Below are 21415 nucleotides of genomic sequence, written 5' to 3' on the forward strand. Positions count from 1 at the left end.
CCATATATTACATATGTTATCAAGTTTGTGAACATTTCCCTTATGGTTTTGAAAAATTTCCTTTATGATTTTTTTCAAGCTCCAGGATGATAAGCACATTTTCCTATAACCCTTTGTAGTTTGTTTATTTTCTTACTTATTTTTGAGAATAATGTGTTTAAATCATCCAGCATTCTCCTCTACAGAGTATAAAAGATTAATCCCCAGCTATTTTGTAATGTCATCACCTAAACATTAAAACCTAACAAAGAACAATACAAAAAAAATGAAATTGCATGTCACTCTCTTATGCAATTATACATGAAAAAATCCAAAAAGAAATTATTAGCAACCAAATTAAGGAATTAAAATAGAAAGACACTAATGTAGATTATCTATCACAATCTGTTTAGTTATTCTCCCATGAATGCAAATTGTGTTTCAATTTGAAAATCAATGATTTTGTTTTTGTAAAAAAATCATTTATGCTTAGTAGAATTTACCAAAAAATCATCTGCTAATAGATGTTCCTTAAGTGGGTTATTAATATGGTTTATTAATACAGATTTAATGTCTATTTATTTTAAATGTTTATTTTGCTTTTCTGTTTCTCCTGTCAGTTTTGGTAAACTGTGTTTATCCAGAAAGATGTCAGTTTCATTTACATTTTCAAAATTATTGGCATGAAGTTACTCAAAAGGTCCTCTCTGCAAGATTTGTGAAGATGTTCCCATATAATTATAGACCCTTGATATTTTTTTCTTACTGCTATCCATTTTTTTAAATAAAGATCTTTTGCTTTTGGTGGTGCTTTCAAAAAAATAAATAAATAAATAAATAAATAAAAACAAATAAATCATCCAGCATTATATTTTTTATACTGGATGACTGGTTGTCTCAAGAACATTTTTCTATTTTCCATTCTTTCCTGATTTGAAATGTTAACTTAGTCATATGTCAAATCTAATGGACCCATGGATCTGTTTCTGATCTCTCTGTATTGTTTCATTAACCTGTTTGTCATCTTCTGTAACAGTGCCACTCCACAATCTTATAGTAGATTTTGATATCCTCAGTCTGATAGAGGAAGTCCCTACCATATATATTCTCTTTCAAAATCTTTTTGCTTCATCTTCTTATTTTAACTATCCAAATAAATGATAAAACTGTCCACTTGAATATTATACTGAAATTAGATATTTGAGGGGAAGTTACATCTTGAGGCAATCTGTTGTTTTATCCATAAATATGAGATCTATTTCTTCAGATCTCATGTGTTGAAGAATTTTTTTCATATAAATCTTGGGCATTTATTGTGAATTTACATTAGTTAAGATAATATTCGCTGCTAGAATAAATAACTCTAAAACTTTGGTGACTTAACACAATGAAGTATAGGGGGTGGTTTGTTTCTTTTATGTGTTTGTTGTTGTTGTTTTTCTTAAATAATAGACTCTATTCCATATATCAGTTCAAGGCCCATGGCTGAGAAAAACTTTTCCATCTTCAGCACAGGGTTTCTAAGATTGCCCAACAAGTGTAAGGATTGAAAGCGAGTAGAAGATACATCCCATTCATAATCACTTTGACCCTGAAGTGACACGCAAATTGTGTTTCAATTTGAAAATCAATGATTTTGTTTTTGTAAAAAACACGCATCATTTCTGAAGTGACACGCATCATTTCTGTTCCATTTCATTTGTAAAATTAGTCATGCTGTCCCACCTAAATGTAAGTAAGTCTGCAAAATGCCCTGGCTGAGCAATCATTTATCAGCTATATCTCTATGCCATGGAAAAAAGATTAAGGGGTCTGGGTAGATGCTTAACTATACAGAAAGAAGAAATTCTAAAATTAAATACCTAGGTTCAGTTCCTGCCTAAGAACTGATAATGTGATTCTTGAGCAATGGATTCCTCACTCATATAAAAAAAATATACAATGTGATAAAGAAAGTGACAATTAAGATAAATTTATGCAGATTTCTTGAGTTCTACCTTCTGCCCAGCTGTGACCCCCAGCCCCAAGGGCAGGTGAGGGAGGACCAGCTCCTGCCCTTACTACAAGACAAAAGACAGGGTGTCACCCCCTCTTATTTCATGTTCTGTATACACTATGGTTTCTGATTTCTTATTTCTATTTTTTGTCTGAATTGGTTAATACAACATAGGCACTTCTGTGTGACCCTGAGAGCTCAACAGTTTAACATAACAGCAGTTTATTTCTTACTCACAATGCTTGAACTGTAGACCCAGCTTTGAACAGGCCTCAAGAATACTGTGATATTCTGTTTCTTAAGTTGGGTGATAAGGGACACAGTACTCATTTTATTATTTTTTTTGAAATCAAACTTTTTCATTATATATATATACTCTTATTGACATATTTGTTCTCTCTCTCTCTCTCTCTCTCTCTCTCTCTCTCTCTCTCTCTCTCTCACACACACACACACACAGAGTCATGGTGGAACACTACAATGAACCCAGGATAGTCAAAGTCAAGATCAGAGATTATAGGATTGAAGTCAAGCTGCATGAGAACAAAGCAAGGAATCCAGGGGAACATAAAAATAATTAAAAGCTGCTGTTTTCATTTAAGGCAAGATGAAAGGGGATAAGTTGAGAGTGCAGCTGGAGCAATTTAAACTGAAGTAATTTCAACATGAAGAAGAAGAATTTCCTTGCTGAAACAGCATAAGAAACTATCATATATTGTCAAACAAGCATGTGATGATATTCAAGAAAAGGGCAAGGCACTATTTTTCTTGGTTTGGAATGAGGCAGAGCTAGTAAAGTGATTTTAATGCAAGGGCCAAATCTGTGCCATTACCATAATTTTCAGGAGCACTGTACTGAGAAGAATTTGGATCAATCTTGTCTGCTACACCAGAGGTGGAAGGAGTGTCTGCATCCTTGACACCCCAGATGTGGGAGGCTGCGCTAGAATGGCCCAGATATGGAAGAATGAAACCAGCAATCTTCAGCAAAGTGCATTGCTTCTAGCATTCTCTGAGCATAAACAGCCCAGATGCTCACATATGTCAAGACACAAAGTAAAATTCATAACATTTGAGTATATAGAGATATATATTAAATATATACTTAATGTAAGTGTTAAATTTTATAATAATATGGGAGAGGTCAAAATTGGTTCAGGTACACAGAGAACAATTTTGCCAAGGATCCAATATTTAAATGCACATACACATTGAGTCAGCAATCTTACTGGTAGGGATGCTTACTTGAATGTATATAAATAAGTTCAAAAGTATGTCTTGAGGGCCTCCCCTGGTGGCACAGGCAGTTGAGCGCAGCGCTGTGAAGCTGTCTGCAGCCTCTGCAGCGCTGGTTTGATCCAGACCGGCCCACGAGGGTCCCACATGTGTGACAGACCTCTCCTGTCTCTCCCGCTGCTCCCCTCAGCAGTGTATTTCGTCAGTCTGCCTGTTCTGTTCCCCCCTCTTTCTCTGGTGAATCCTTTCACCCTCCCATACATCTGGCCTGTACCCCCGTTCTTGTATAAATAAATAAATCTTTTAAAAAAAAAAAAAAGTATGTCTTGAAACGTTATCCATAAACACAAAAATGGAAATCAACCTATGGCCCACCCCTACAAGGGTGATCAAAGGAACATGGTCCATCCCTGAGATGGAGTGCCCCAGAACATTAAAAATGAGTGCCAGCCATCTTGCCATTTCTGTGTCAACATCTCCATACTGTATTATTAATTGAATAAGGCAAAGTTTAGAATAGGGTTTATGGTGTGTACTGTACACACCCCATTTGTGCTTAAGTGGGAAAAAATCTGAACATAAATTCAATAAATTCTGATGGACAGCTAATGGCCACTAACACCTCTTGCCCCTTCCTCCTGGGCACAGGGCTACACCGCATTCCTGAGTTTCCCTGAACTGGCTGTGGCCACAGGAGTGAGTTCTCTCCAGTGCAAAGTCAGGACGCAGACACACTCATGGCCCGGCAGCAACCGTGAAGAGGAGCGGAAGGGCCTGCATGAGAGCTTAGAGACAAGAGAGAAGGAGCTTGGCAAAGCTAAGCTCCACCAACCAGGAGAGAACCCATTTTCTTTGAAGCTTCTGGGTTATCATTGGATCTCTTTATTACTATAGTCAATCTTTACCTTACTTTCAATGTCCACATTAACATACAAGTGTTTTCTTTACCTTTAACTTTCCTGGAGGAAACCTTAAGACATTCTGAACACTGGTGACTTTACAGAGAGGAATATAGTAAAGGGCTTTTCTGTGCCACTTGAATTTTCTAATTTTGTGCCTATGTTACTTTTATCTCTAATAGGAATTTTCTGGGCAAAGCTGATGACTTTGTTGCTGCTTTCTTTTTTAAATTTTTTTAATGAAAATATTTTTATAAACATCATTAATCATCAGGGAAATGCAAATTGAAACCACAGTCAGAAAAAAACCTGTTTGATTGTTCACAATTATTGGACCTTGCTTGGAGCCTCCAGTAATTGGAGTAGATGAGGGCTCCAAGTCTCTACACGCCACCCAGCCAGCAGGTGAGCGTTACGAAATGCAAGCAAACCTCAGACCCAATCCTGAATGTTACCAACGGAAACATTTCTTTGTTAAGTCAGCATCCAAATTATCAACCATCCTTGTAAGCTCAGGGAGTCCCAGCTGTCTGTCCGTGGGGCACTCTGTGAAGGCCTTGTCAGAGGGTCCTCTTTGGGGGCTGTGATTATGTCGGGGGGGCAGAGTGCAGCTGGGGCAGGCAGGCATCCTTCTCAAAGTGGAGGGACCAAGTCAGTTCAAGGCTAAAGATACTATTCTTTGTTCTCACACTCATTACGTCTTTGTTCACATGAAGGCAGAAGTGCCTGTACAATATTTCTAACCAATCCGCATATCTTGAACTGCATCTCCTCAGAAAATTGTGTATAAGATCTGTGAAGCTAGGGGGTAAACCCTCTAGAGAAAGATAACTTACTTGAAGCATAAATGAAGAACTCCAATTTAGCATTTAAAAAAAATAACTGAAAACGGGATGTAACCAGGGCCCTGGAAAAAATAAATAGCTCACTCAACTGAGGTAATTTGAAGAGAGACTTTAATAAAAGGACGAGTTACAAAGTGTGGGTAGAGGGTAGAGAAGCCACAATGCCCTGGAGCCAATAACAGCAGAGTTATTACCCCCTTGGGCCTGAAAGGTTTAGCAAGTGAACAGTTACAGAAACAGAAGAAGTGAGCAGTGTCAAGAGGGTCACCCCACAGAGATTCGTCCTTCAGCAGAGGGACACTGCCAGCCCTCCGTGACCCACAGAGAGAGCAGGTAACAGCCTGACCTCACTCTCCTCTCCTCCCTTCCTTGTTGCCAGGGTCCCCCAGTGGCCAAACCCAGCTGAAACCAGAGGCCAAGGCCCTTGGGGCTGGACAGCCTCCTATAGGACATAACAGGGTGGAGAAAGGCAGAGTTTAGGTCTGGAAGGGTAAGTAGAAGAAACCCAACAACCACCACCTCTAGCTATTAACTTCAGCTGTTGACCAGCCACTGCAGAAGTGGGGGCAAAAACTAGCTGACCTTAAACATAAATTTAGCACATCACCCAAGCCATTTCAGTCAGGCATGGAAAACATACATCCACACAAACACTTGCTTATACATGTTCACAGCAGCATTATCTGCAATAATAAAAAAATGGGAACAACCCAAACATTTGGCAGCTGGTGAGGGAAAAAACAAAAATGTGATATACAACAGAGTATTATTCTGCAATAAAAATGAAAGAGTCGCTAATACACTCTATAAAGATGAAGCTCGAAAATATCCGGCTGGGTGAAAGAAGCCTGACACAAAAGGCTACATGTCATGTGGCAGCCTTTATGTGAAGTATCCAGAAATGACTGGTGGGCAGTATAGGCCTAGGTGTGGGGACAGGGACTGACTGAGCAGGTGTGAAGGACTGATTGTATCAGGGCCTTATCATGGTGCTAGTAAAGTTCTAAGACTGGGTGGTGAGGATAGTGAGTACCCTGGTTAATTTACTAAAATTCATTCAATTGTACACTTAAAACAAGTGAATTTTACAGCATTGGAATTACATCTCAAGAAGCTACTTAAAGAAAACCTAACTGACCGACACTTAGCATCTCCTGTATGCATATGTATTTTAAAGTAAATGACTCACTCTAGCTGGGGATCTTTGGTCCAGAAGAACCATCACAGTGATGGTACTGCCAGTGATGTTTCACGTAATAAAAAGAAAATCACGATCCAGACTTAGAACAATAAGTAGTGGCAATGCCCCACACCTGCTCTTCCTTTTAAACAGCTGATTTCCAAGGGTATTGACATACATGGCACTGACAGTTTTACAAGACCACAGCTAACGTCTGAAGGAAAAATAAGTCACAGAAAAACCTCTCAGACTTTCAAGTCGATTTTGACCCTCGTTCAAGCTCTGCCCTGACAAGACTAAGCCAGAAAGTTGGGAAGCAAGTTGCCTAAAGAAACACATCTTCAGCTGGGTCTGTCTCATGCTTTACTCTGAAAAACAGCCTTGATGGAAAAACTAAACCAAGAAGACAGAACCCCAAGGTAAATGACGAATTCGGGGTGATGTCAGTGTTGGTTCAGCGATGGTAACAAATGTCCAATTCCAGTTGGGAATGTCGATAGGGAGGGAGGCCATGCTTGTGCAGGGCAAAAAGTGTGTGTGTGCCCACCATTCAGGTTTTCTGTGAAGATAAACTGCTCTAAAATAAAATCTACTTGAAATAATTTAATAAATAGAAAATTAAAAGACACCAAGTGAAACACCAAGAGCTATCCTATTTCAAGGCTGAACCCTGCCAAAAAATAGAGTCTTCACTCGCTTTCTCTCCATGGAATTCCCCTGCCCCCACCTCTCCTCTGCATTTTTGAGTCTTGGAATCCATCAAAAGGATGGCTAAAGAATTAAGCACCTTTGTCTCACAATTCACTTATCAGCCTAGTGAAGGGGAGATTGTCCATTAAATGGAAGACAATTTGCATTTTCAGCACAAAGGATGCTCTCTGCCTGATGCCTCTCCTGAAATGTGGCGTTTCTCTCAAGAGCCATCCATGTTGTAAAGGTTCCCTGTGAAGTGGTCTGGGCCAGGAGGGGGGTACATAGAATGCCAGGGAGACTGGGTCGGTATTGTTCGCTTTGTCCACTTGAGTAGGGCTCAATCTTATTTCCAGAATGTCCAGGCTGACAGGCTCCTTACAGAGGTTTGGTGGCCCCCTTTTCAGGGAGTTAAGCCACCGAATCACTCCCTTTCCCAGTCTTCACTGCCGGGCACCGTTCTCAAGAAGAATGGCACTGCTGTGATGAATGGGCCCTGTTTTCCTTCTACTGTAACTTTGAGCCGGGGTTAAGGAAGGTGCTCGTTGCTGCTAATCTATAACAGGTGGTGGGAACTCAGGGAAGACAGGGCTTCCTCTGTGTGGCAGTGAATAAAAGAAAGACTTGAATTCAGGTGCTAAAGGAGTGGAAATGGTGTGAAAGACCATGGCAAGAATGGCTTCAGAGGTTCATTAGAGCAGGCCCCCTCTCATCCTGCCTCCCCACGCCCATCCCTTGCCACTGTTTTTTTACCACCTGCTTTCAGTAGTGACTACAATTCCTTTCATGGGAGGCAAAGCCTCTTTTACCACTGTAATATACAAATACAGATTAGGTTAAAATGCAACATAAAACAGACTTCGAGAAAGATGCAGCAGAAGTAATTTTCCCCATCTCTATCATTAATGCAACTGCAAAAGGCAACCTGCGAAGAATACATAAATAACATAAGAGAACTCCAAACGATAAAGAGAGGGTCAATAGGGCCTCCCCTGGTGGCGCAGCGGTTGAGCACTGGGCTGTGAAGCTCTGCTGCGCTGGTTCGATCCCCGGCCACCAGCGAGGGTCCACATGGTGCGCACACCTCTCCTGCCACTCCTGCTGCTCCCCTCAGCAGTGTATTTCATCAGTCTGTCTGTTCTGTTCCCCGCTCTGGCTCTGGTGAATTCTCTCACCCTCCCGCGCTTCTGACTGTACCCTGGTTCTTGTATAAATAAATAAATAAATCTTTTTAAAAAAAAGAGAGAGCGAGAGGGTCAATAGCTAAGGTCTGAGACCAGAGGAATGGCACAGTGGTGAGTTTCCTTTAGCCTCATATGTCCCAGATTTATTGTAGAAGTTGGCAATTCAAAAACACAAGCCTGTACAGGGAGAAAAAAATCCCAGCAGAAGTCTACTCTCTCTAACCAAAGGATCTAAAAGGAGCAACCTTACAAGGAAGAAAACTTATAAATAACAACTGCTTTACTCCAGGCAAATAACTAAAAGTAAAAACTATAGCCCCACCCCCACTCCTATCAGCAAAGACTGAGCAGAGAACTGAAACACTTATACTGGTGAGTCTGCTTCAACAAGAGCCTCACCCCTGCCAGTTGGCATCAAAGAAGACTAAGTACAGAGCTAGGACTGTCATCCTAGTCACCCTCATATCAGCAGAGGCTGAACTTCCACTGCCACCTGACGAACCAAGTCATCCCTCTCCTGCCCGCTCATCTGCATACCCCTGGGATGGTAACAGAGAAGCTCTAGTGGGCAGTCAGGACTTTCACCATCACCCAAGTGGTAGAGAGGCCACCTCCCACAAGTACCATTGGAGGCTGCTTGGAGATCAGTAAGGAGGCAATCTTACCCTTCCCACCTAGAAGGCCAAGTTGAAAACTAGCACTCCCATCCCCACCTAGCAGTAACAAGATGGCAGCAGCATCCTCTAATGGAGGCCAAGTGGAGAAACTAGTCTTCTAGCCCACCTGGTGGAACAAGTTGGTACTCCCTCCTCTCCTGCCAAAGCCACGTTCATGTTAGATCCCAAAAAGAAGATTGAAATAAGACACATAGTCTCATAAAAATCACAATCACCCACTCATCACACCAAGAATGAGGAAGATCTCAAGCTGAAAAACTAACAATCAACAAATACCAACATTGAGATAACAGAGATGTTAGAATTATCCTATTAGGTATTCAAAGGCATTATCATAAAAGTGCTTCAATATGCAACTGACAACCTGATTAAAACAAATGGAAAAAACAGAAAGGTACAGCAAAGAAAGAAAATATACAAGGAACCAAACAGAATTTTCAGAAATGAAGAATACATTAAGCCAAATTTAAAGCTTGATGAGAGCATAAAAGTGGGGGCTAAAGAAAGAATCAGAGAATTTAAAACAGTAAGAAACCACACAGTTTAAACAACATAGGAAAAAATAAACTGAAACAGTGAATGGCATCTCAGAGACCCATAGGACTATAAGAAAGATGGAATATCTGCATCATTGTAGCCCACCCCCCCCCAAAAAAAAAAGGGTCAGGCAGAAAAAGTATTCAAAGAATAATGAGTGAAAATTTTCCAAATTATGAAAAGGCATAATTGCTGGTGAGATCCAGCCTCATGCAAAGCTGTGTGGAGTTTCCTCAGAACACTAAAAATGGATCTACTATATAGTCCAGCATCAACTCCTAGAAATATACCCAAAGAACACAAAAATACTAATCCAAATGGAAATCTGCATTCTTATGTTTATTGTAGCTTATAGCTAAGATGTAGAAAGAAACTAAATGTCTCAAAATAAATGAATGGATCAAAACATTGTGGTATAAGCAAAAGAGACTATAACAAAAACAAAGAGAAACTCCACCGACTGGGAGAACATTTTTGCACACAACACTAATGATAAAGGACTGATCACAAAAATCTGCAAAGAGCTGATGAGACACAACAACAACAAAGAAAATAATCCAGTCAAAAAATGGGCAGAAGAGCTAAAAAGAAACTTCTCTGAAGAGGAAATGCAAATGGCCAACAGGCATATGAAAAAATGTTCAACATCACTTGTAATCAGGAAAATGCAAATCAAAACTACCATGAGATACCATCTTACACCAGTGAGAATGGCACATATTAAAAAAGCTAGCAACAACAAATGTCAGCGAGGGTGTGGAGAAAAAGGAACTCTCCTGCACTGCTGGTGGGAGTGCAAACTGGTCCAACCACTATGGAGAGCTGTGTGGAGATTTCTTGACCTACTAAACATCAAACTTCCAAATGATCCAGCCATTCCACTCCTAGGTATTTACCCAAAGGATACAGAAACATCAATTCCAAAGAGCACCTGCACCCCTATGTTTACAGCAGCACTGTTTACAATAGTTAAGCTTTGGAAACAGCCCAAATGCCCAAAAATAGATGACTGGATCAAGAAGATGTGGTACATATACACCATGGAATATTACCCAGCATTCAAAAAAGATAAACACATGCAATTTGCAGCAACATGGATGGCGCTGGAAGGGATCATGCTCAGCGAAATAAGCCAGAAAGAAAAAGAAAAATACCGGATGGGCTCACTCATAGCAGGAATCTAGAAAACTTAAATAAGGGACCAGGAAAATGAATAACTGTAAGAAAGTGAAAATCAAAATCAACAAAAAACTATGAACCAGAGACAATTTTTGGGGAGTGGGGGGCGAAAGGGGAAGGATTGGGGTCAGAATAGGGGGGTTGCAATTTTATGGGGAATATAAAAATAAAATTTATTATTTAAAAAAAAAACATTGTGGTGTATATACACAATGGTTAAAGAAGATAAACTCGTGCCATTTTGTGGCAATGTGGATGGAGCTGGAAGGTATCATGCTAAGCAAAATAAATCAGAAGGAAAAAAAAATAAACATCAGAGTCTCTCTGGTAGCACAAAGGGTTAAGTCTAAGCACTATAAAGCTATAGGCAGCCACTGCAGCACAATTTCCATCCCTGGCGAGGGAGCTGATCCACATGGCACAGACCTCTCTTGCCTCGCCCACTGTTCCCCTCAACAGTGTATTTCAGTCACTCCACCTGTTCTGCTCCCCACTCTGTCTCTGGTGATTCTCTCAAGGCCCCAACCTCTGGACTATACCCCAGTTCTTGTATACATAAATAAAAAAATAAATATTTAACCAAAAAAAAGGATAAATATCAGATGGATTCACTTACATGTGGAATATAAAAAACTGAGCAAAAGTTCAAAAAAAAAAAGACAAAACCTGCAAGGTGACAATAGATCTGAGGCATACAGCAGAGAGCAGGAAGGGGGGTGGGCAACACAGGGGAGGGAAGAACACAAGGGACTGTGATATGGTGATATGGTGGCAAAAGTACTACAGGGACTACATCTGAGGGGAGAAACCAAATACTGTACAAAAGTGAAAATGATGTAAGAAAAAATAAACAAACAACCTAAGTTCCAAGAGATTGAGTGACCTTCAACCAAGATATATATAGAAAAAACCGCACCAAGAAACCTTACAAATAAGTAAACTTCTGAGGACAAAAGATAAAGAAAAAAGTCTTAAAAACGTGAAAGGAGAAATTATACTTTACCTCTAGGGGAAAATGATTCAATTGTTGTCAGACTTCTCATCAGAAACCATAGAGATTAGAACCAGCAACAACACTTTCAAGTGCTAAAAGGAAAAGACTATGAACTGCAAATCCTACATCCAGTGAAATTATCCTGCAGGAATTCAGCAGAAATTGAAATATTCTCTAAGAAAGGAAAACAATAAGAATTTGTCACCAGCTTGGGAGTGCAAACTGGTCCAACCACTATGGAAAGCTGTGTGGAGTTTCCTCAGTCTACTAAAAATGGAGCTACCATATGACCCAGCAGTTCCACCCCTAGGGATCTACCCAAAGGACACAAAAACATTGATTCAAAAGAACACCTGTTACCCTATGTTTATTGCAGTGCTATTTACAATAGGTAAAACCTGGAAACAACCCAAATAACCAAAAATAGATGACTAGATCAAGAAGATGTGGTATATATTCACAATGGAATATTATTCAGCAATCAAAAAGATAAACTCATGCCATTTGCAGCAACATGGATGGAGCTGGAGACGATCATGCTCAGGGAAATAAGCCAGAAAGAAAAAGAAAAATACTGGATGGTCTCACTCATAGCAGGAATTTAGAAAACCTAAATAAGGGACCAGGAAAAAGATGAAGTATAATGAAGAAAAAATCAAAATCAACAAGCAACTGTAGACCAGAGACACACTACTGGGGAGTGAAGGAGAGGAGAGGAGGGATTAGGGTCAAAATAAGAGGGGGTGGGAATTGTATGGGGAATATAACCAAAATGAAAATGCTTACAATGTGCAAAAATGAAAAATGATGTAAGAATTATATAAAATAGGGCCTCCCTGGTGGCACAGGCAGTTGAGCGCAACACTGTGAGGCTGTCCATAGCCTCTGCAGTGCCGGTTCAATCCCCACCAGCCTCAGACCAACCCACATGGTGAGCAGACCTCTCCTGTCTCACCCACTGCTCCCCTCAGCAGTGTATTTCGTCAGTCTGCCTGTTCTGTTCCCTGCTCTGTCTCTGGTGAATCCTCTTACCCTCCTGTGCATCTGGCCTATGCCCCAGCTCTGGTATTAAAAAAGAAAAAAAAGAATTATGTAAAATAAAATAAAAATTAAAAAAATAGAAAGGGTAAAGAAAACACATACAGCCCATAACAGTAGTGACTAAACATGGAGCTCTTGCTCTCTGCAAAGCATTTTACCTACCTCCTTCTCCTTCACCCCTACAAAAGCCCAGGTGGGATTGTCATTACCTTGCATTTATTAATGTAGGAATTCTTGAGTGAGCATCAGGCAGAATTTGAACACACAGAGATCTGATCAATCCCCAAATATGACTCTTAACCATTTTAACTTCAAAGCATCCCAGACTGAACTACTTCATTACAGCAGTAGTTAGTGGGGAAAGAACAGACACTTCAAGGGGAAAAAGCCTGCCTGAAGGAGCTGTTGGAAGCCCGTAGAACCGTTGAATGCAGACTTTGAAAACCAAAAAAAAAAAAAAGAGGAAAAATAAAAAGATTCTACAAGAATAAGAACAAAGCAAGAACAGCCTAGAGCAGAAATAGAATTTTGAACTTGAAGGCTCTTGGGAGATATCTTTTGTGCTAATTAAGACCCTGGGCATGCAGACCTCTCCTGCCATGCCCGCTGCTCCCCTCAGCGCTGTATTTTGTCAGTCTGTCTGTTCCGTTCCCCACTCTGGCTCTGGTGAATTCTCTCACCCTCCCGCGCTTCTTACTATACCCAGTGCTTGTATAAATAAAATAAATAAATCTGAAAAAAAAAAAAAAAGACCCTGAAGCCCACAAGGATGCACACATTGTCTCAAATCTCTGGAACCCACAGTGCCTAACCCTCAGGCTACTACATTTCAAAACAGTAAAGAAGAACTTCCACATGAGTTTCCTTATCAGTTTATTCTTTTTAAAGTTAGAAAGAAAAGGGAGCTTTTAGACAACAAGGGCCCACAAGCATGTTAGGACAATTTGAGGGGGAAAAAAACCTTAAAAATCACAAAGAATCTGAGTTGCTTGCTGATCCAGGGAAATGAGGCTAAGAAGACTTTGGATGAAATATTAGGTCCTTCCCAGAAACTTGGTTTCAGGGAAGAAACAGTTATAGAAAGGTGACATCATTTTAAAGCAAATAGCTAGAAAATCTTCCCATCTAGTTTTTGGGGTATGAAGGACACTGCTTAAAGAGTAGTGCTGAGTCATCTTCACAACCTCAACACTCAACTGTTAAAGTTCATCTACTGAGTATCAAGCATTACTGGTCATTAGAAGGTTGCTACACACACATTAAAATAAAAGCAAAGAAGAACCACAGCTCCAAAAAATGAAGTTGAAGCAGCAGGTCAGTATCAAAGAAATTATCATCAGAAGATAGAGGGTGGGGTACAAACCCAAAATACCAGCATTAGGATTTTGTTTAATACCAGTATGGATTTGGTTTGTTTATATCCTGGAGGTCCCCATCACTTGCCTCTATCAAGGGCTTCACACTGTGTACCTCATGCAAGATGATCAGCATCCATCTTGTCATCCATCAGGATGAAGACTTTTGGGGACAAGAAAACATAGCTGCTGAATGTGGTTTTACAATTCTTCATCAATTGTGAGACTATGGGATGGTGTCACTTGTTCAGGAAATGGATGAAAATTATTTTAACTTCAAAGAAACATAACCTCCAACAAGCAAGTTCAAATAACCCCCATAATATTCAGATGTCAGCAGTTGATGTATTTATATATAAAAATTTCTCTATTTTATAAAGTGAAAAAAAATTAGATGCTAAACTATTCGAAAAGAAAATAGCTAAATTATCAACCATCCATGTGATGTAATATTATCTTGGCATTTAAAAATCACGTTTTTGACATGAGAAAATGCTCAAAACTAACATTTTAAAAATGTGGATTTGAGATAAATTTGAGTAGTTCAGATTTGAAGTTTAATCTTTCTCTTCAAGAACATGTATTCTTCCAATCACCCTCTGGATATGAGAGAGGGAAGGACCCAAAATGGGGGTCTGTAGGAAAGGGCATATAGAGCAAAGCTGCTGCAGGCCTCCAGCACCTGCCTGAGTTTTGGAATCGAGGTGAACTGAGGCACAAGATCCACCATCAATATAAACTGTGGGCAACAGGAAAGCACAGCCACTGCACCATTGTGTGAAGACAGGGATCCCACCATTCTCTTTGGGAACTGAGAAAGAAAAGACTCCACAAACAAAGCCAGGGACCCCAAGATCCCCTTGTGGAACTGAGTAAATACAGAGGGAGGGGATCTTCAGGGCAAGCACTCACCACCATACCCACAGCATCACTACCCTTGTGTAGTTTTGGCATAACAGTGCTGGACTAGATATAGCCACTAGTTCCCAACATCCCAGAAGGAGCACTCCAAAGAGATGCCTGGCAACATCAGTAGAACAGTGTCCCAACACATAGAACAAATTAGAAACAAACAACAGGGAAAAAGAAAAATACTTCCCTCAGGGGAAAGGCACAGCACACACACAAAAAAAAATCAAGAACAATAACTCAACATGCGAGAACTTCTCTGTCTGCCAGATAGAGAATTTAAAATTACCATGATTTTAAAAAAACATAAAGAAGACAAAAAGGAAAAGAATGACAAGAGAAAAATAATTAGGGCCTCCCCGGTGGCGCAGCAGTTGAGCGTTGGGTTGTGAAGCTGCTCGCAGCCTCTGCAGCACTGGTTCAATCCCCGGCCACCAGGTGAGGGTCCCACATGGCGCGCAGACCTCTCCTGCTGGCCACTGCTCCCCTCAGCAGTGTATTCCGTCAGTCTGTCTGTTCTGCTCCCTGCTCTGGCTCTGGTGAATTTGTTCACCCTCCTGTGCTTCTGACTGCGCCCAGTGCATGTATAAATAAATAAATAAATAAATAAATAAATAAATAAATAAATAAATCTTTTAAGAAAAGAGAAAAATAATTAATGCACTGAAGAATGAAATTGAGTCCCTGAAAAAGGAAATGGAAGAAACACAGGAGATCAAAAGATGAATGGAGGAGCTAAAGATCTCTGGGAAAAGCAACGAAACAGAATTGATGAAATGAAAGAACAAATCAGTACTCTCATAGATACAGAAATAAAAAGAACCAAAAAAAATAAAAGGAAAGAGACGTACAAAGGAAAAAGAATGAAGAAACACTTCAAAAACTATCTGTCACCATGAGAAAAGGAAATATGAGAGTTGTAGGAATCCCAGAAGGTGTGGAGAGAGACCAAGGAACCAAGAAACTATTCAAGGAGATAATTGAAAAGAACATTCCAAGCATGAAGAAGGAGATGAAAATAGACATACAAGAAGCAAGAAGAACAACAAATTACCACAATGAAAGAAAAACTACAGCAAGACACATAATAGTAAAGCTTTCAAGAGTCTAAGACAAGGGAAAAAAAATGAAGCTGACAAGGGGAAAGAAACAGATAACCTATAAAGGAAAACTAATCAGGCTGACATCAGACTTCTCTGAAGAAAGACCATGGGCAAGAAGAGAAGGGAGTGACATATTCAACAAACTTAAAGACAACAAATGCCAGCTTTATTCTGCAAAGCTCTCCTTCCGCTCTGAAGAAAAAATAAGGACCTTCTCAGACAAACAGAATATTCAGAAATCCATCACTCAAAAAATTACTACAAGAAGTCCTTAAGCCAAAACCAATAGAGGAATGAATAAGAACAGAATAAAACAAGGAGGAAAACCACAACAGGACAAACAAAATGGCATGTACAGACACCAATGTATCAATATTAACTCTAAATATAAATGGACTATCTCATCAATGAAAAGACACAGAATAGCAGGCTGGATTAAAAAACAAATCCAACCTTTTGCTGTCTACAAGAAACACATTTAACTAAAAGATAAACATAGACTTGCTGGATCATATGGAAGCTCTATGTTTAGTAGGTCCAGAAATCTCCACACAGCTCTCCATAGTGGTTGGACCAGTTTGCACTTGCACTCCCACCAGCAGTGCAGGAGAGCTCCTAGGTATTTACCCAAAGGACACAGAAACATCAATTCCAAAGAGCACCTGCAAGCCTATGTTTATAGCAGCACTGTTTACAATAGCTAAGCTTTGGAAAGAGCCCAAATGCCCAAAAATAGATGACTGGATCAAGAAGATGTGGTACATATATACCATGGAATGTTACTCAGCATTCAAAAAAGATAAACACATGCAATTTGCAGCAACATGGATGGCGCTGGAAGGGATCATGCTCAGCGAAATAAGCCAGAAAGAAAAAGAAAAATACCGGATGGTCTCACTCATAGCAGGAATCTAGAAAACTTAAATAAGGGATCAGGAAAATGAATAACTATAAGAAAGTGAAAATCAAAATCAACAAAAAACTATGAACCAGAGACACTTTTTGGGGGGTGGGGGGGCAGGAGGGGAGGGATTGGGGTCAAAATGGGGGGGTTGCAATTGTATGGGGAATATAAAAATAAAATTTATTATTAAAAAAAAGAAAAAAAAGAACAGTAAAAAAAATAAAAAATAAAAAAAATAAATTCCTAAAAAAAAAAAGATAAACATAGACTGAAAGTAAAAGTTTGAAAAACAATCCTACAAGCAAATTGACCAAAAAAGAAGGCAGAATAGCGTACTTAGATGAAATAGAAGTCAAACTAAAAAAGGTAAACAGACAAAGACGGTCACTGATGCAGGGGGCCTTGTTGCCCCAGCCAGGTAAGACACTGGCAGGCAGCTAAGAAAAAGGCCTCAGACCATGGGACGGAAGTTTAAAGAGCCTCATACCGTGGGGCTGAAGAAAGAGGGCCTCACACCATGAGGCTGAAGATTAAGCATCCCTTTGTTTTTTGTTCTTGGTCATAAAAAGAAAAAAACCTGATGGAATATACATTGGGCAATGAATTATACGTATAAGAATATTGTAAGTACATGGCACGGAAAATTACTTGCTTAAAAATTAAACACTGAATAATTTGACCCACTTGACAATGGGAAATAATTATTGTGCAAGGGCATGTCTGATAAGCATGGAAAGATATCCCCTGCTCATGGATTGGATGAATCAACATTATTAAAATAGCTTTCCTACCAAAAGCAATTTACAGATTCAACGCTATTCCAATAAAAATCTCAGTAACATTATTCAAAGAGATACAACAAATACTGATGAAATTCATATGGAACCATAAAAAAAATTCTCAAATAGCCAAAGCTCTCCTGACTAAAATGAAGAATGGAGGTATCACACCCCCAGACTTCAACCTATAATACAAAGCCATAATAATTTAAACAGTGTATCATTGGAACAAAAACAGACACACAGAAAAACGGAACCAAATAGAAAACACAGAAATATAGCCACACATATATGGACAACTAATGTTTGACAAAAGAGCAAAGAATTTGCAATGGAACAAGGACAGTTTGTTCAATAAATGGTGCTGGAAAAACTGGACCACCATAAGCAAAAGAATGAAACTAGACCACTACCTCTCACCATGCACACAAATCAACTCAATATGGATGAAAGATCTGACTATAAGACCTGAAACCAAAAAATATATAGGAGAAAACATAGGTAAAACACTACAAGACATACATCTCAATAACATCTTTAAAAACTCATCATCCAAGGCAAAAAAAAAAAATGAAGGAAAAAATAAACAGCTGGAGCTATACCAAACTAAAAAGCTTCTATACCCCAAAGAGAATTACGCAAAACAAAGAGACACCCCATTGATTAGGAAAAAAATCTCAGAACTCCATACAAGTGATGAGGTACTGATCGCGAAGACCTACAAAAATCTCACATGATTAACAAAAACAAAATAAACAATCCAGTCAAAAAATGGGCAGAAGAACTTAAAAGACATTTTTCCAAAAAGGAAATGCAAATGGCCAACAGCCATATGAAAAAATGTTCAACATTTCTCATAATCTGGGAAATGCAAATAAAAACCACAATGAGATATCACCTTACACAAGTAAGAATGACTCATAGTTTTATTTATTTATTTATTTATTTATTTATTTATTTATTTATTTATGCGTACAAGAACTGGGGTACAGGCCAGAGGTGTGGGAGGGTGATAGCATTCACCAGAGTCAGAGCAGGGAGCAGAACAGTCATATGGACTGAAAACACTGCTGAGGGGAGCAGCGGGCGAGACAGGAGAGATCTGCCGCGCAATGTGGGTATCTCCCTAGCATCTGTGGATGGAACCGGCACTGCAGAGACTGCAGACAGCTTGACAGTGCTGAGCTCAACCCCCTGCGCCACCAGGGAGGCCCAAGAATGACACATATTAAAAAAATTAGCGACAACAAATGTTGGTAAGGTGAAAAGGGAACTCTCCTACACTGCCGGTGGGAATGCAAACTGATCCGACCACTATGGAAAGCTGTGTGGAGGTTCTTCAGACTACTAAAAATGGAGCTATCATATGACCCAGCAATTCCACTCCTAGGAATCTACCCAAAGGACACAAAAACACTAATTCAAAAGAATACCTGTACTTCTATGTTTATTGCAGTACTATTTATAATAGGTGAGACTTGAAAACAACTCAAATGCCCAAAAATAGATGACTGGATCAAGAAGATGTGGTACATATACACCATGGAATATTACTCAGCATTCAAAAAAGATACACTAATGTCATTCACAGCAACATGGATGGAGCTAGAAGGGATTATAATCATTGAAATAGGTCAGAAGGAAAAAGAAAAATATTGGATGGTTTCACCTGTAGGAGGAATATAAGGGAACCAAGTAAGGTATTAGGGGAAAAATAATAACAATAAAAATAATAAAACAAAACAAAAATAAACAGACAACTATAATCAGAGACGTTCTGCAGGGGAGGGGGAGGGAGATGAATCAAAATGAGGGAGAGAAAATCTCAAGGGACTATGGTGATGGTGCACAGGTGAAATGGGGATTATTCCTGAAAAAAGACAGCAAACATTGTAAAAAAAAAAAATGAAACAGGATGTAAAATATAAAGAAGGAAGGAAGAAAGAAAGGAAGGAAAGAAGGAAGGAAGGATGGAGGGAAGGATATGTAAGAAAGAAACCATTGTGTGTACTTATAAGACATTGATGAAAAATAATTGATATTTTAGAGTTAATAAGATAGACCACCAATAAAAAAACAAGAAGAAGAAAAGACTATGGTATTTTTCTCTTATTCAGGTTATGTCTCACATTTCTCAATTGAATTTTACTGTTTTCTTTAGAAATAGACCTATGAATTTATGTTGTTTATTTCTAAGATTATTTTTCTATTATGAATAAGGTGCTTTTCATTATATTTTAAGGTGTTGTGATTTTTTTAACAGCCATCCTCTTACCATTTCTAGTATTGTTTCTGTTTCTCATATTGTATTTTATATGATTCTAGAGGTCAGGGTAATAGGCAAGAGGAAGAAATAAAACACATGAGAATTCTAAGAAAAAAATAATTCATCAATGAAATGTGGAATTTGTGATAATAACTATAATATTGATGATAACAATAATAACAATATTAACAGAACCAGGTATGCTATATATGCATTATTTTAATCATAATTATCTTTTATCAGAGAAACAATTCTGGAAGGAAAGACACAAAGAGAGCAATCATTTCTAGTAACTCTTAGTCCTATGGGATCCTCTTTTTTTTTTTTTAATATTTCAGCACCTATTTTATTTGGAATGTAATGAATCATCAGGAATCTAAACAATGCTACTAATATTCTGAGAAATGTTGGTAGATACTTTCTGCAATTAGTCCATCTTCTCCCTTAAGTTTCAATCTCCCATTCTGTACCTTTGTTTTTCCTTTAAATTTGAAATCCCTGATATCCTAATGCTTTACTCAAAACCTCTGTTCTGACTAGGTAGGTGTACCCAACTGATTAATAAATAGCTTACATCAGGCTCACAGCTTCATTTGAGGGAGGGAAAGAATTAGAATAAATTAAATATCTTTCTGCCTATCTATCTCTCTATCATCTGTATCTATTTATCAATCATCAATCTGCCTACCTACCTACCTATCTCCATTACTTAGTACTTGAGAGAGCCAGGGTTTGGTATTCAAACTTCCTAGTCAAATCTTAGTGGATCCTCTTTTTATATAATACTTTGCAATAAATAATCTTCTTGAAATGCAAATAATAGATAATGTTATGGCTATAAAAATAATTTTAAAAATCAATATATGCCTTAGTTATAAAGGACAGATAGAAGGAAGGTAGCTTATCATTTTTTAAATTGTGTTTAAGTATATAAACACTTAGGGTACAATTATACTAAAAATTAACAATATCCCATATATTCCTGAAACAATTCCCAAGGAGAAATAATCCCAGGGGGGTGAAATTATGATCTTTACATTTCCTCTGTAATAAAAAAAATACTAGCTTTCATAAATAAATACATATTGCTTTTATAATCAGAAATCTTATATTTGAGACAGACATCACATGGCCTGAATGTGTTCAATACCCAAGAAAGAGAAAGTCTGAGAACACAACTTACCTCAAATGAATACGCTTTTCCAACCCCATCTCCTGCTCCAGTGATCACTGCAAAAAGCAGAAATGGTTTTATTTATTTATTTATCTTTAAAGATTTATTTATTTATTTATACAAGCACTGGGCACAGTCAGAAGTGCCGGAGGGTGAGGGAATTCACCAGAGCCAGAGCAGGGAACAGAACAGGCAGACTGATGAAATACATTACTGAGAGGAGCAGCAGGCGTGGCAGGAGAGGTCTGCGCACCATAGTCTGCGCGCCATGTGGGAACCTCCCTGGGGGCCGGGGATTGAACCAGCACTGCAGAGGCTGCAGGCAGCTTCGCAGGCCAGCACTCAACCGCTGCTCCACCAGGGGAGGCCCCAGAAATGGTTTTAAAGGAGAGAATAGATCTCTAGTCTTCTATCTTGCTGGTCACATTTTCTTTTTTTTTTTTTTAAAGATTTATTTATTTATACAACAACTTGTGTGCAGGCCAGAA

The 21415-nt window shown here is 38.9% G+C and overlaps 1 protein-coding gene across 1 annotated transcript in view; it reads right to left on the bottom strand.

Moving 5' to 3' along the window:
* HSD17B3 (hydroxysteroid 17-beta dehydrogenase 3) overlaps positions 1 to 21415 on the bottom strand; it is a gene marked incomplete at both ends in the record, with an annotated part of 42003 nt that overhangs the window by 18694 nt on the left and 1894 nt on the right. The window contains one exon of the mRNA XM_084237833.1: positions 20937 to 20983. Coding sequence (XP_084093959.1) covers positions 20937 to 20983 — 47 coding nt within the window. The remainder of the gene's footprint in view (positions 1 to 20936; positions 20984 to 21415) is intronic.

The sequence above is a fragment of the Talpa europaea genome, assembly GCF_964194135.1.
Source record: "Talpa europaea genome assembly, chromosome: 7".
NCBI classification, from domain to species: Eukaryota; Metazoa; Chordata; class Mammalia; order Eulipotyphla; family Talpidae; genus Talpa; species Talpa europaea.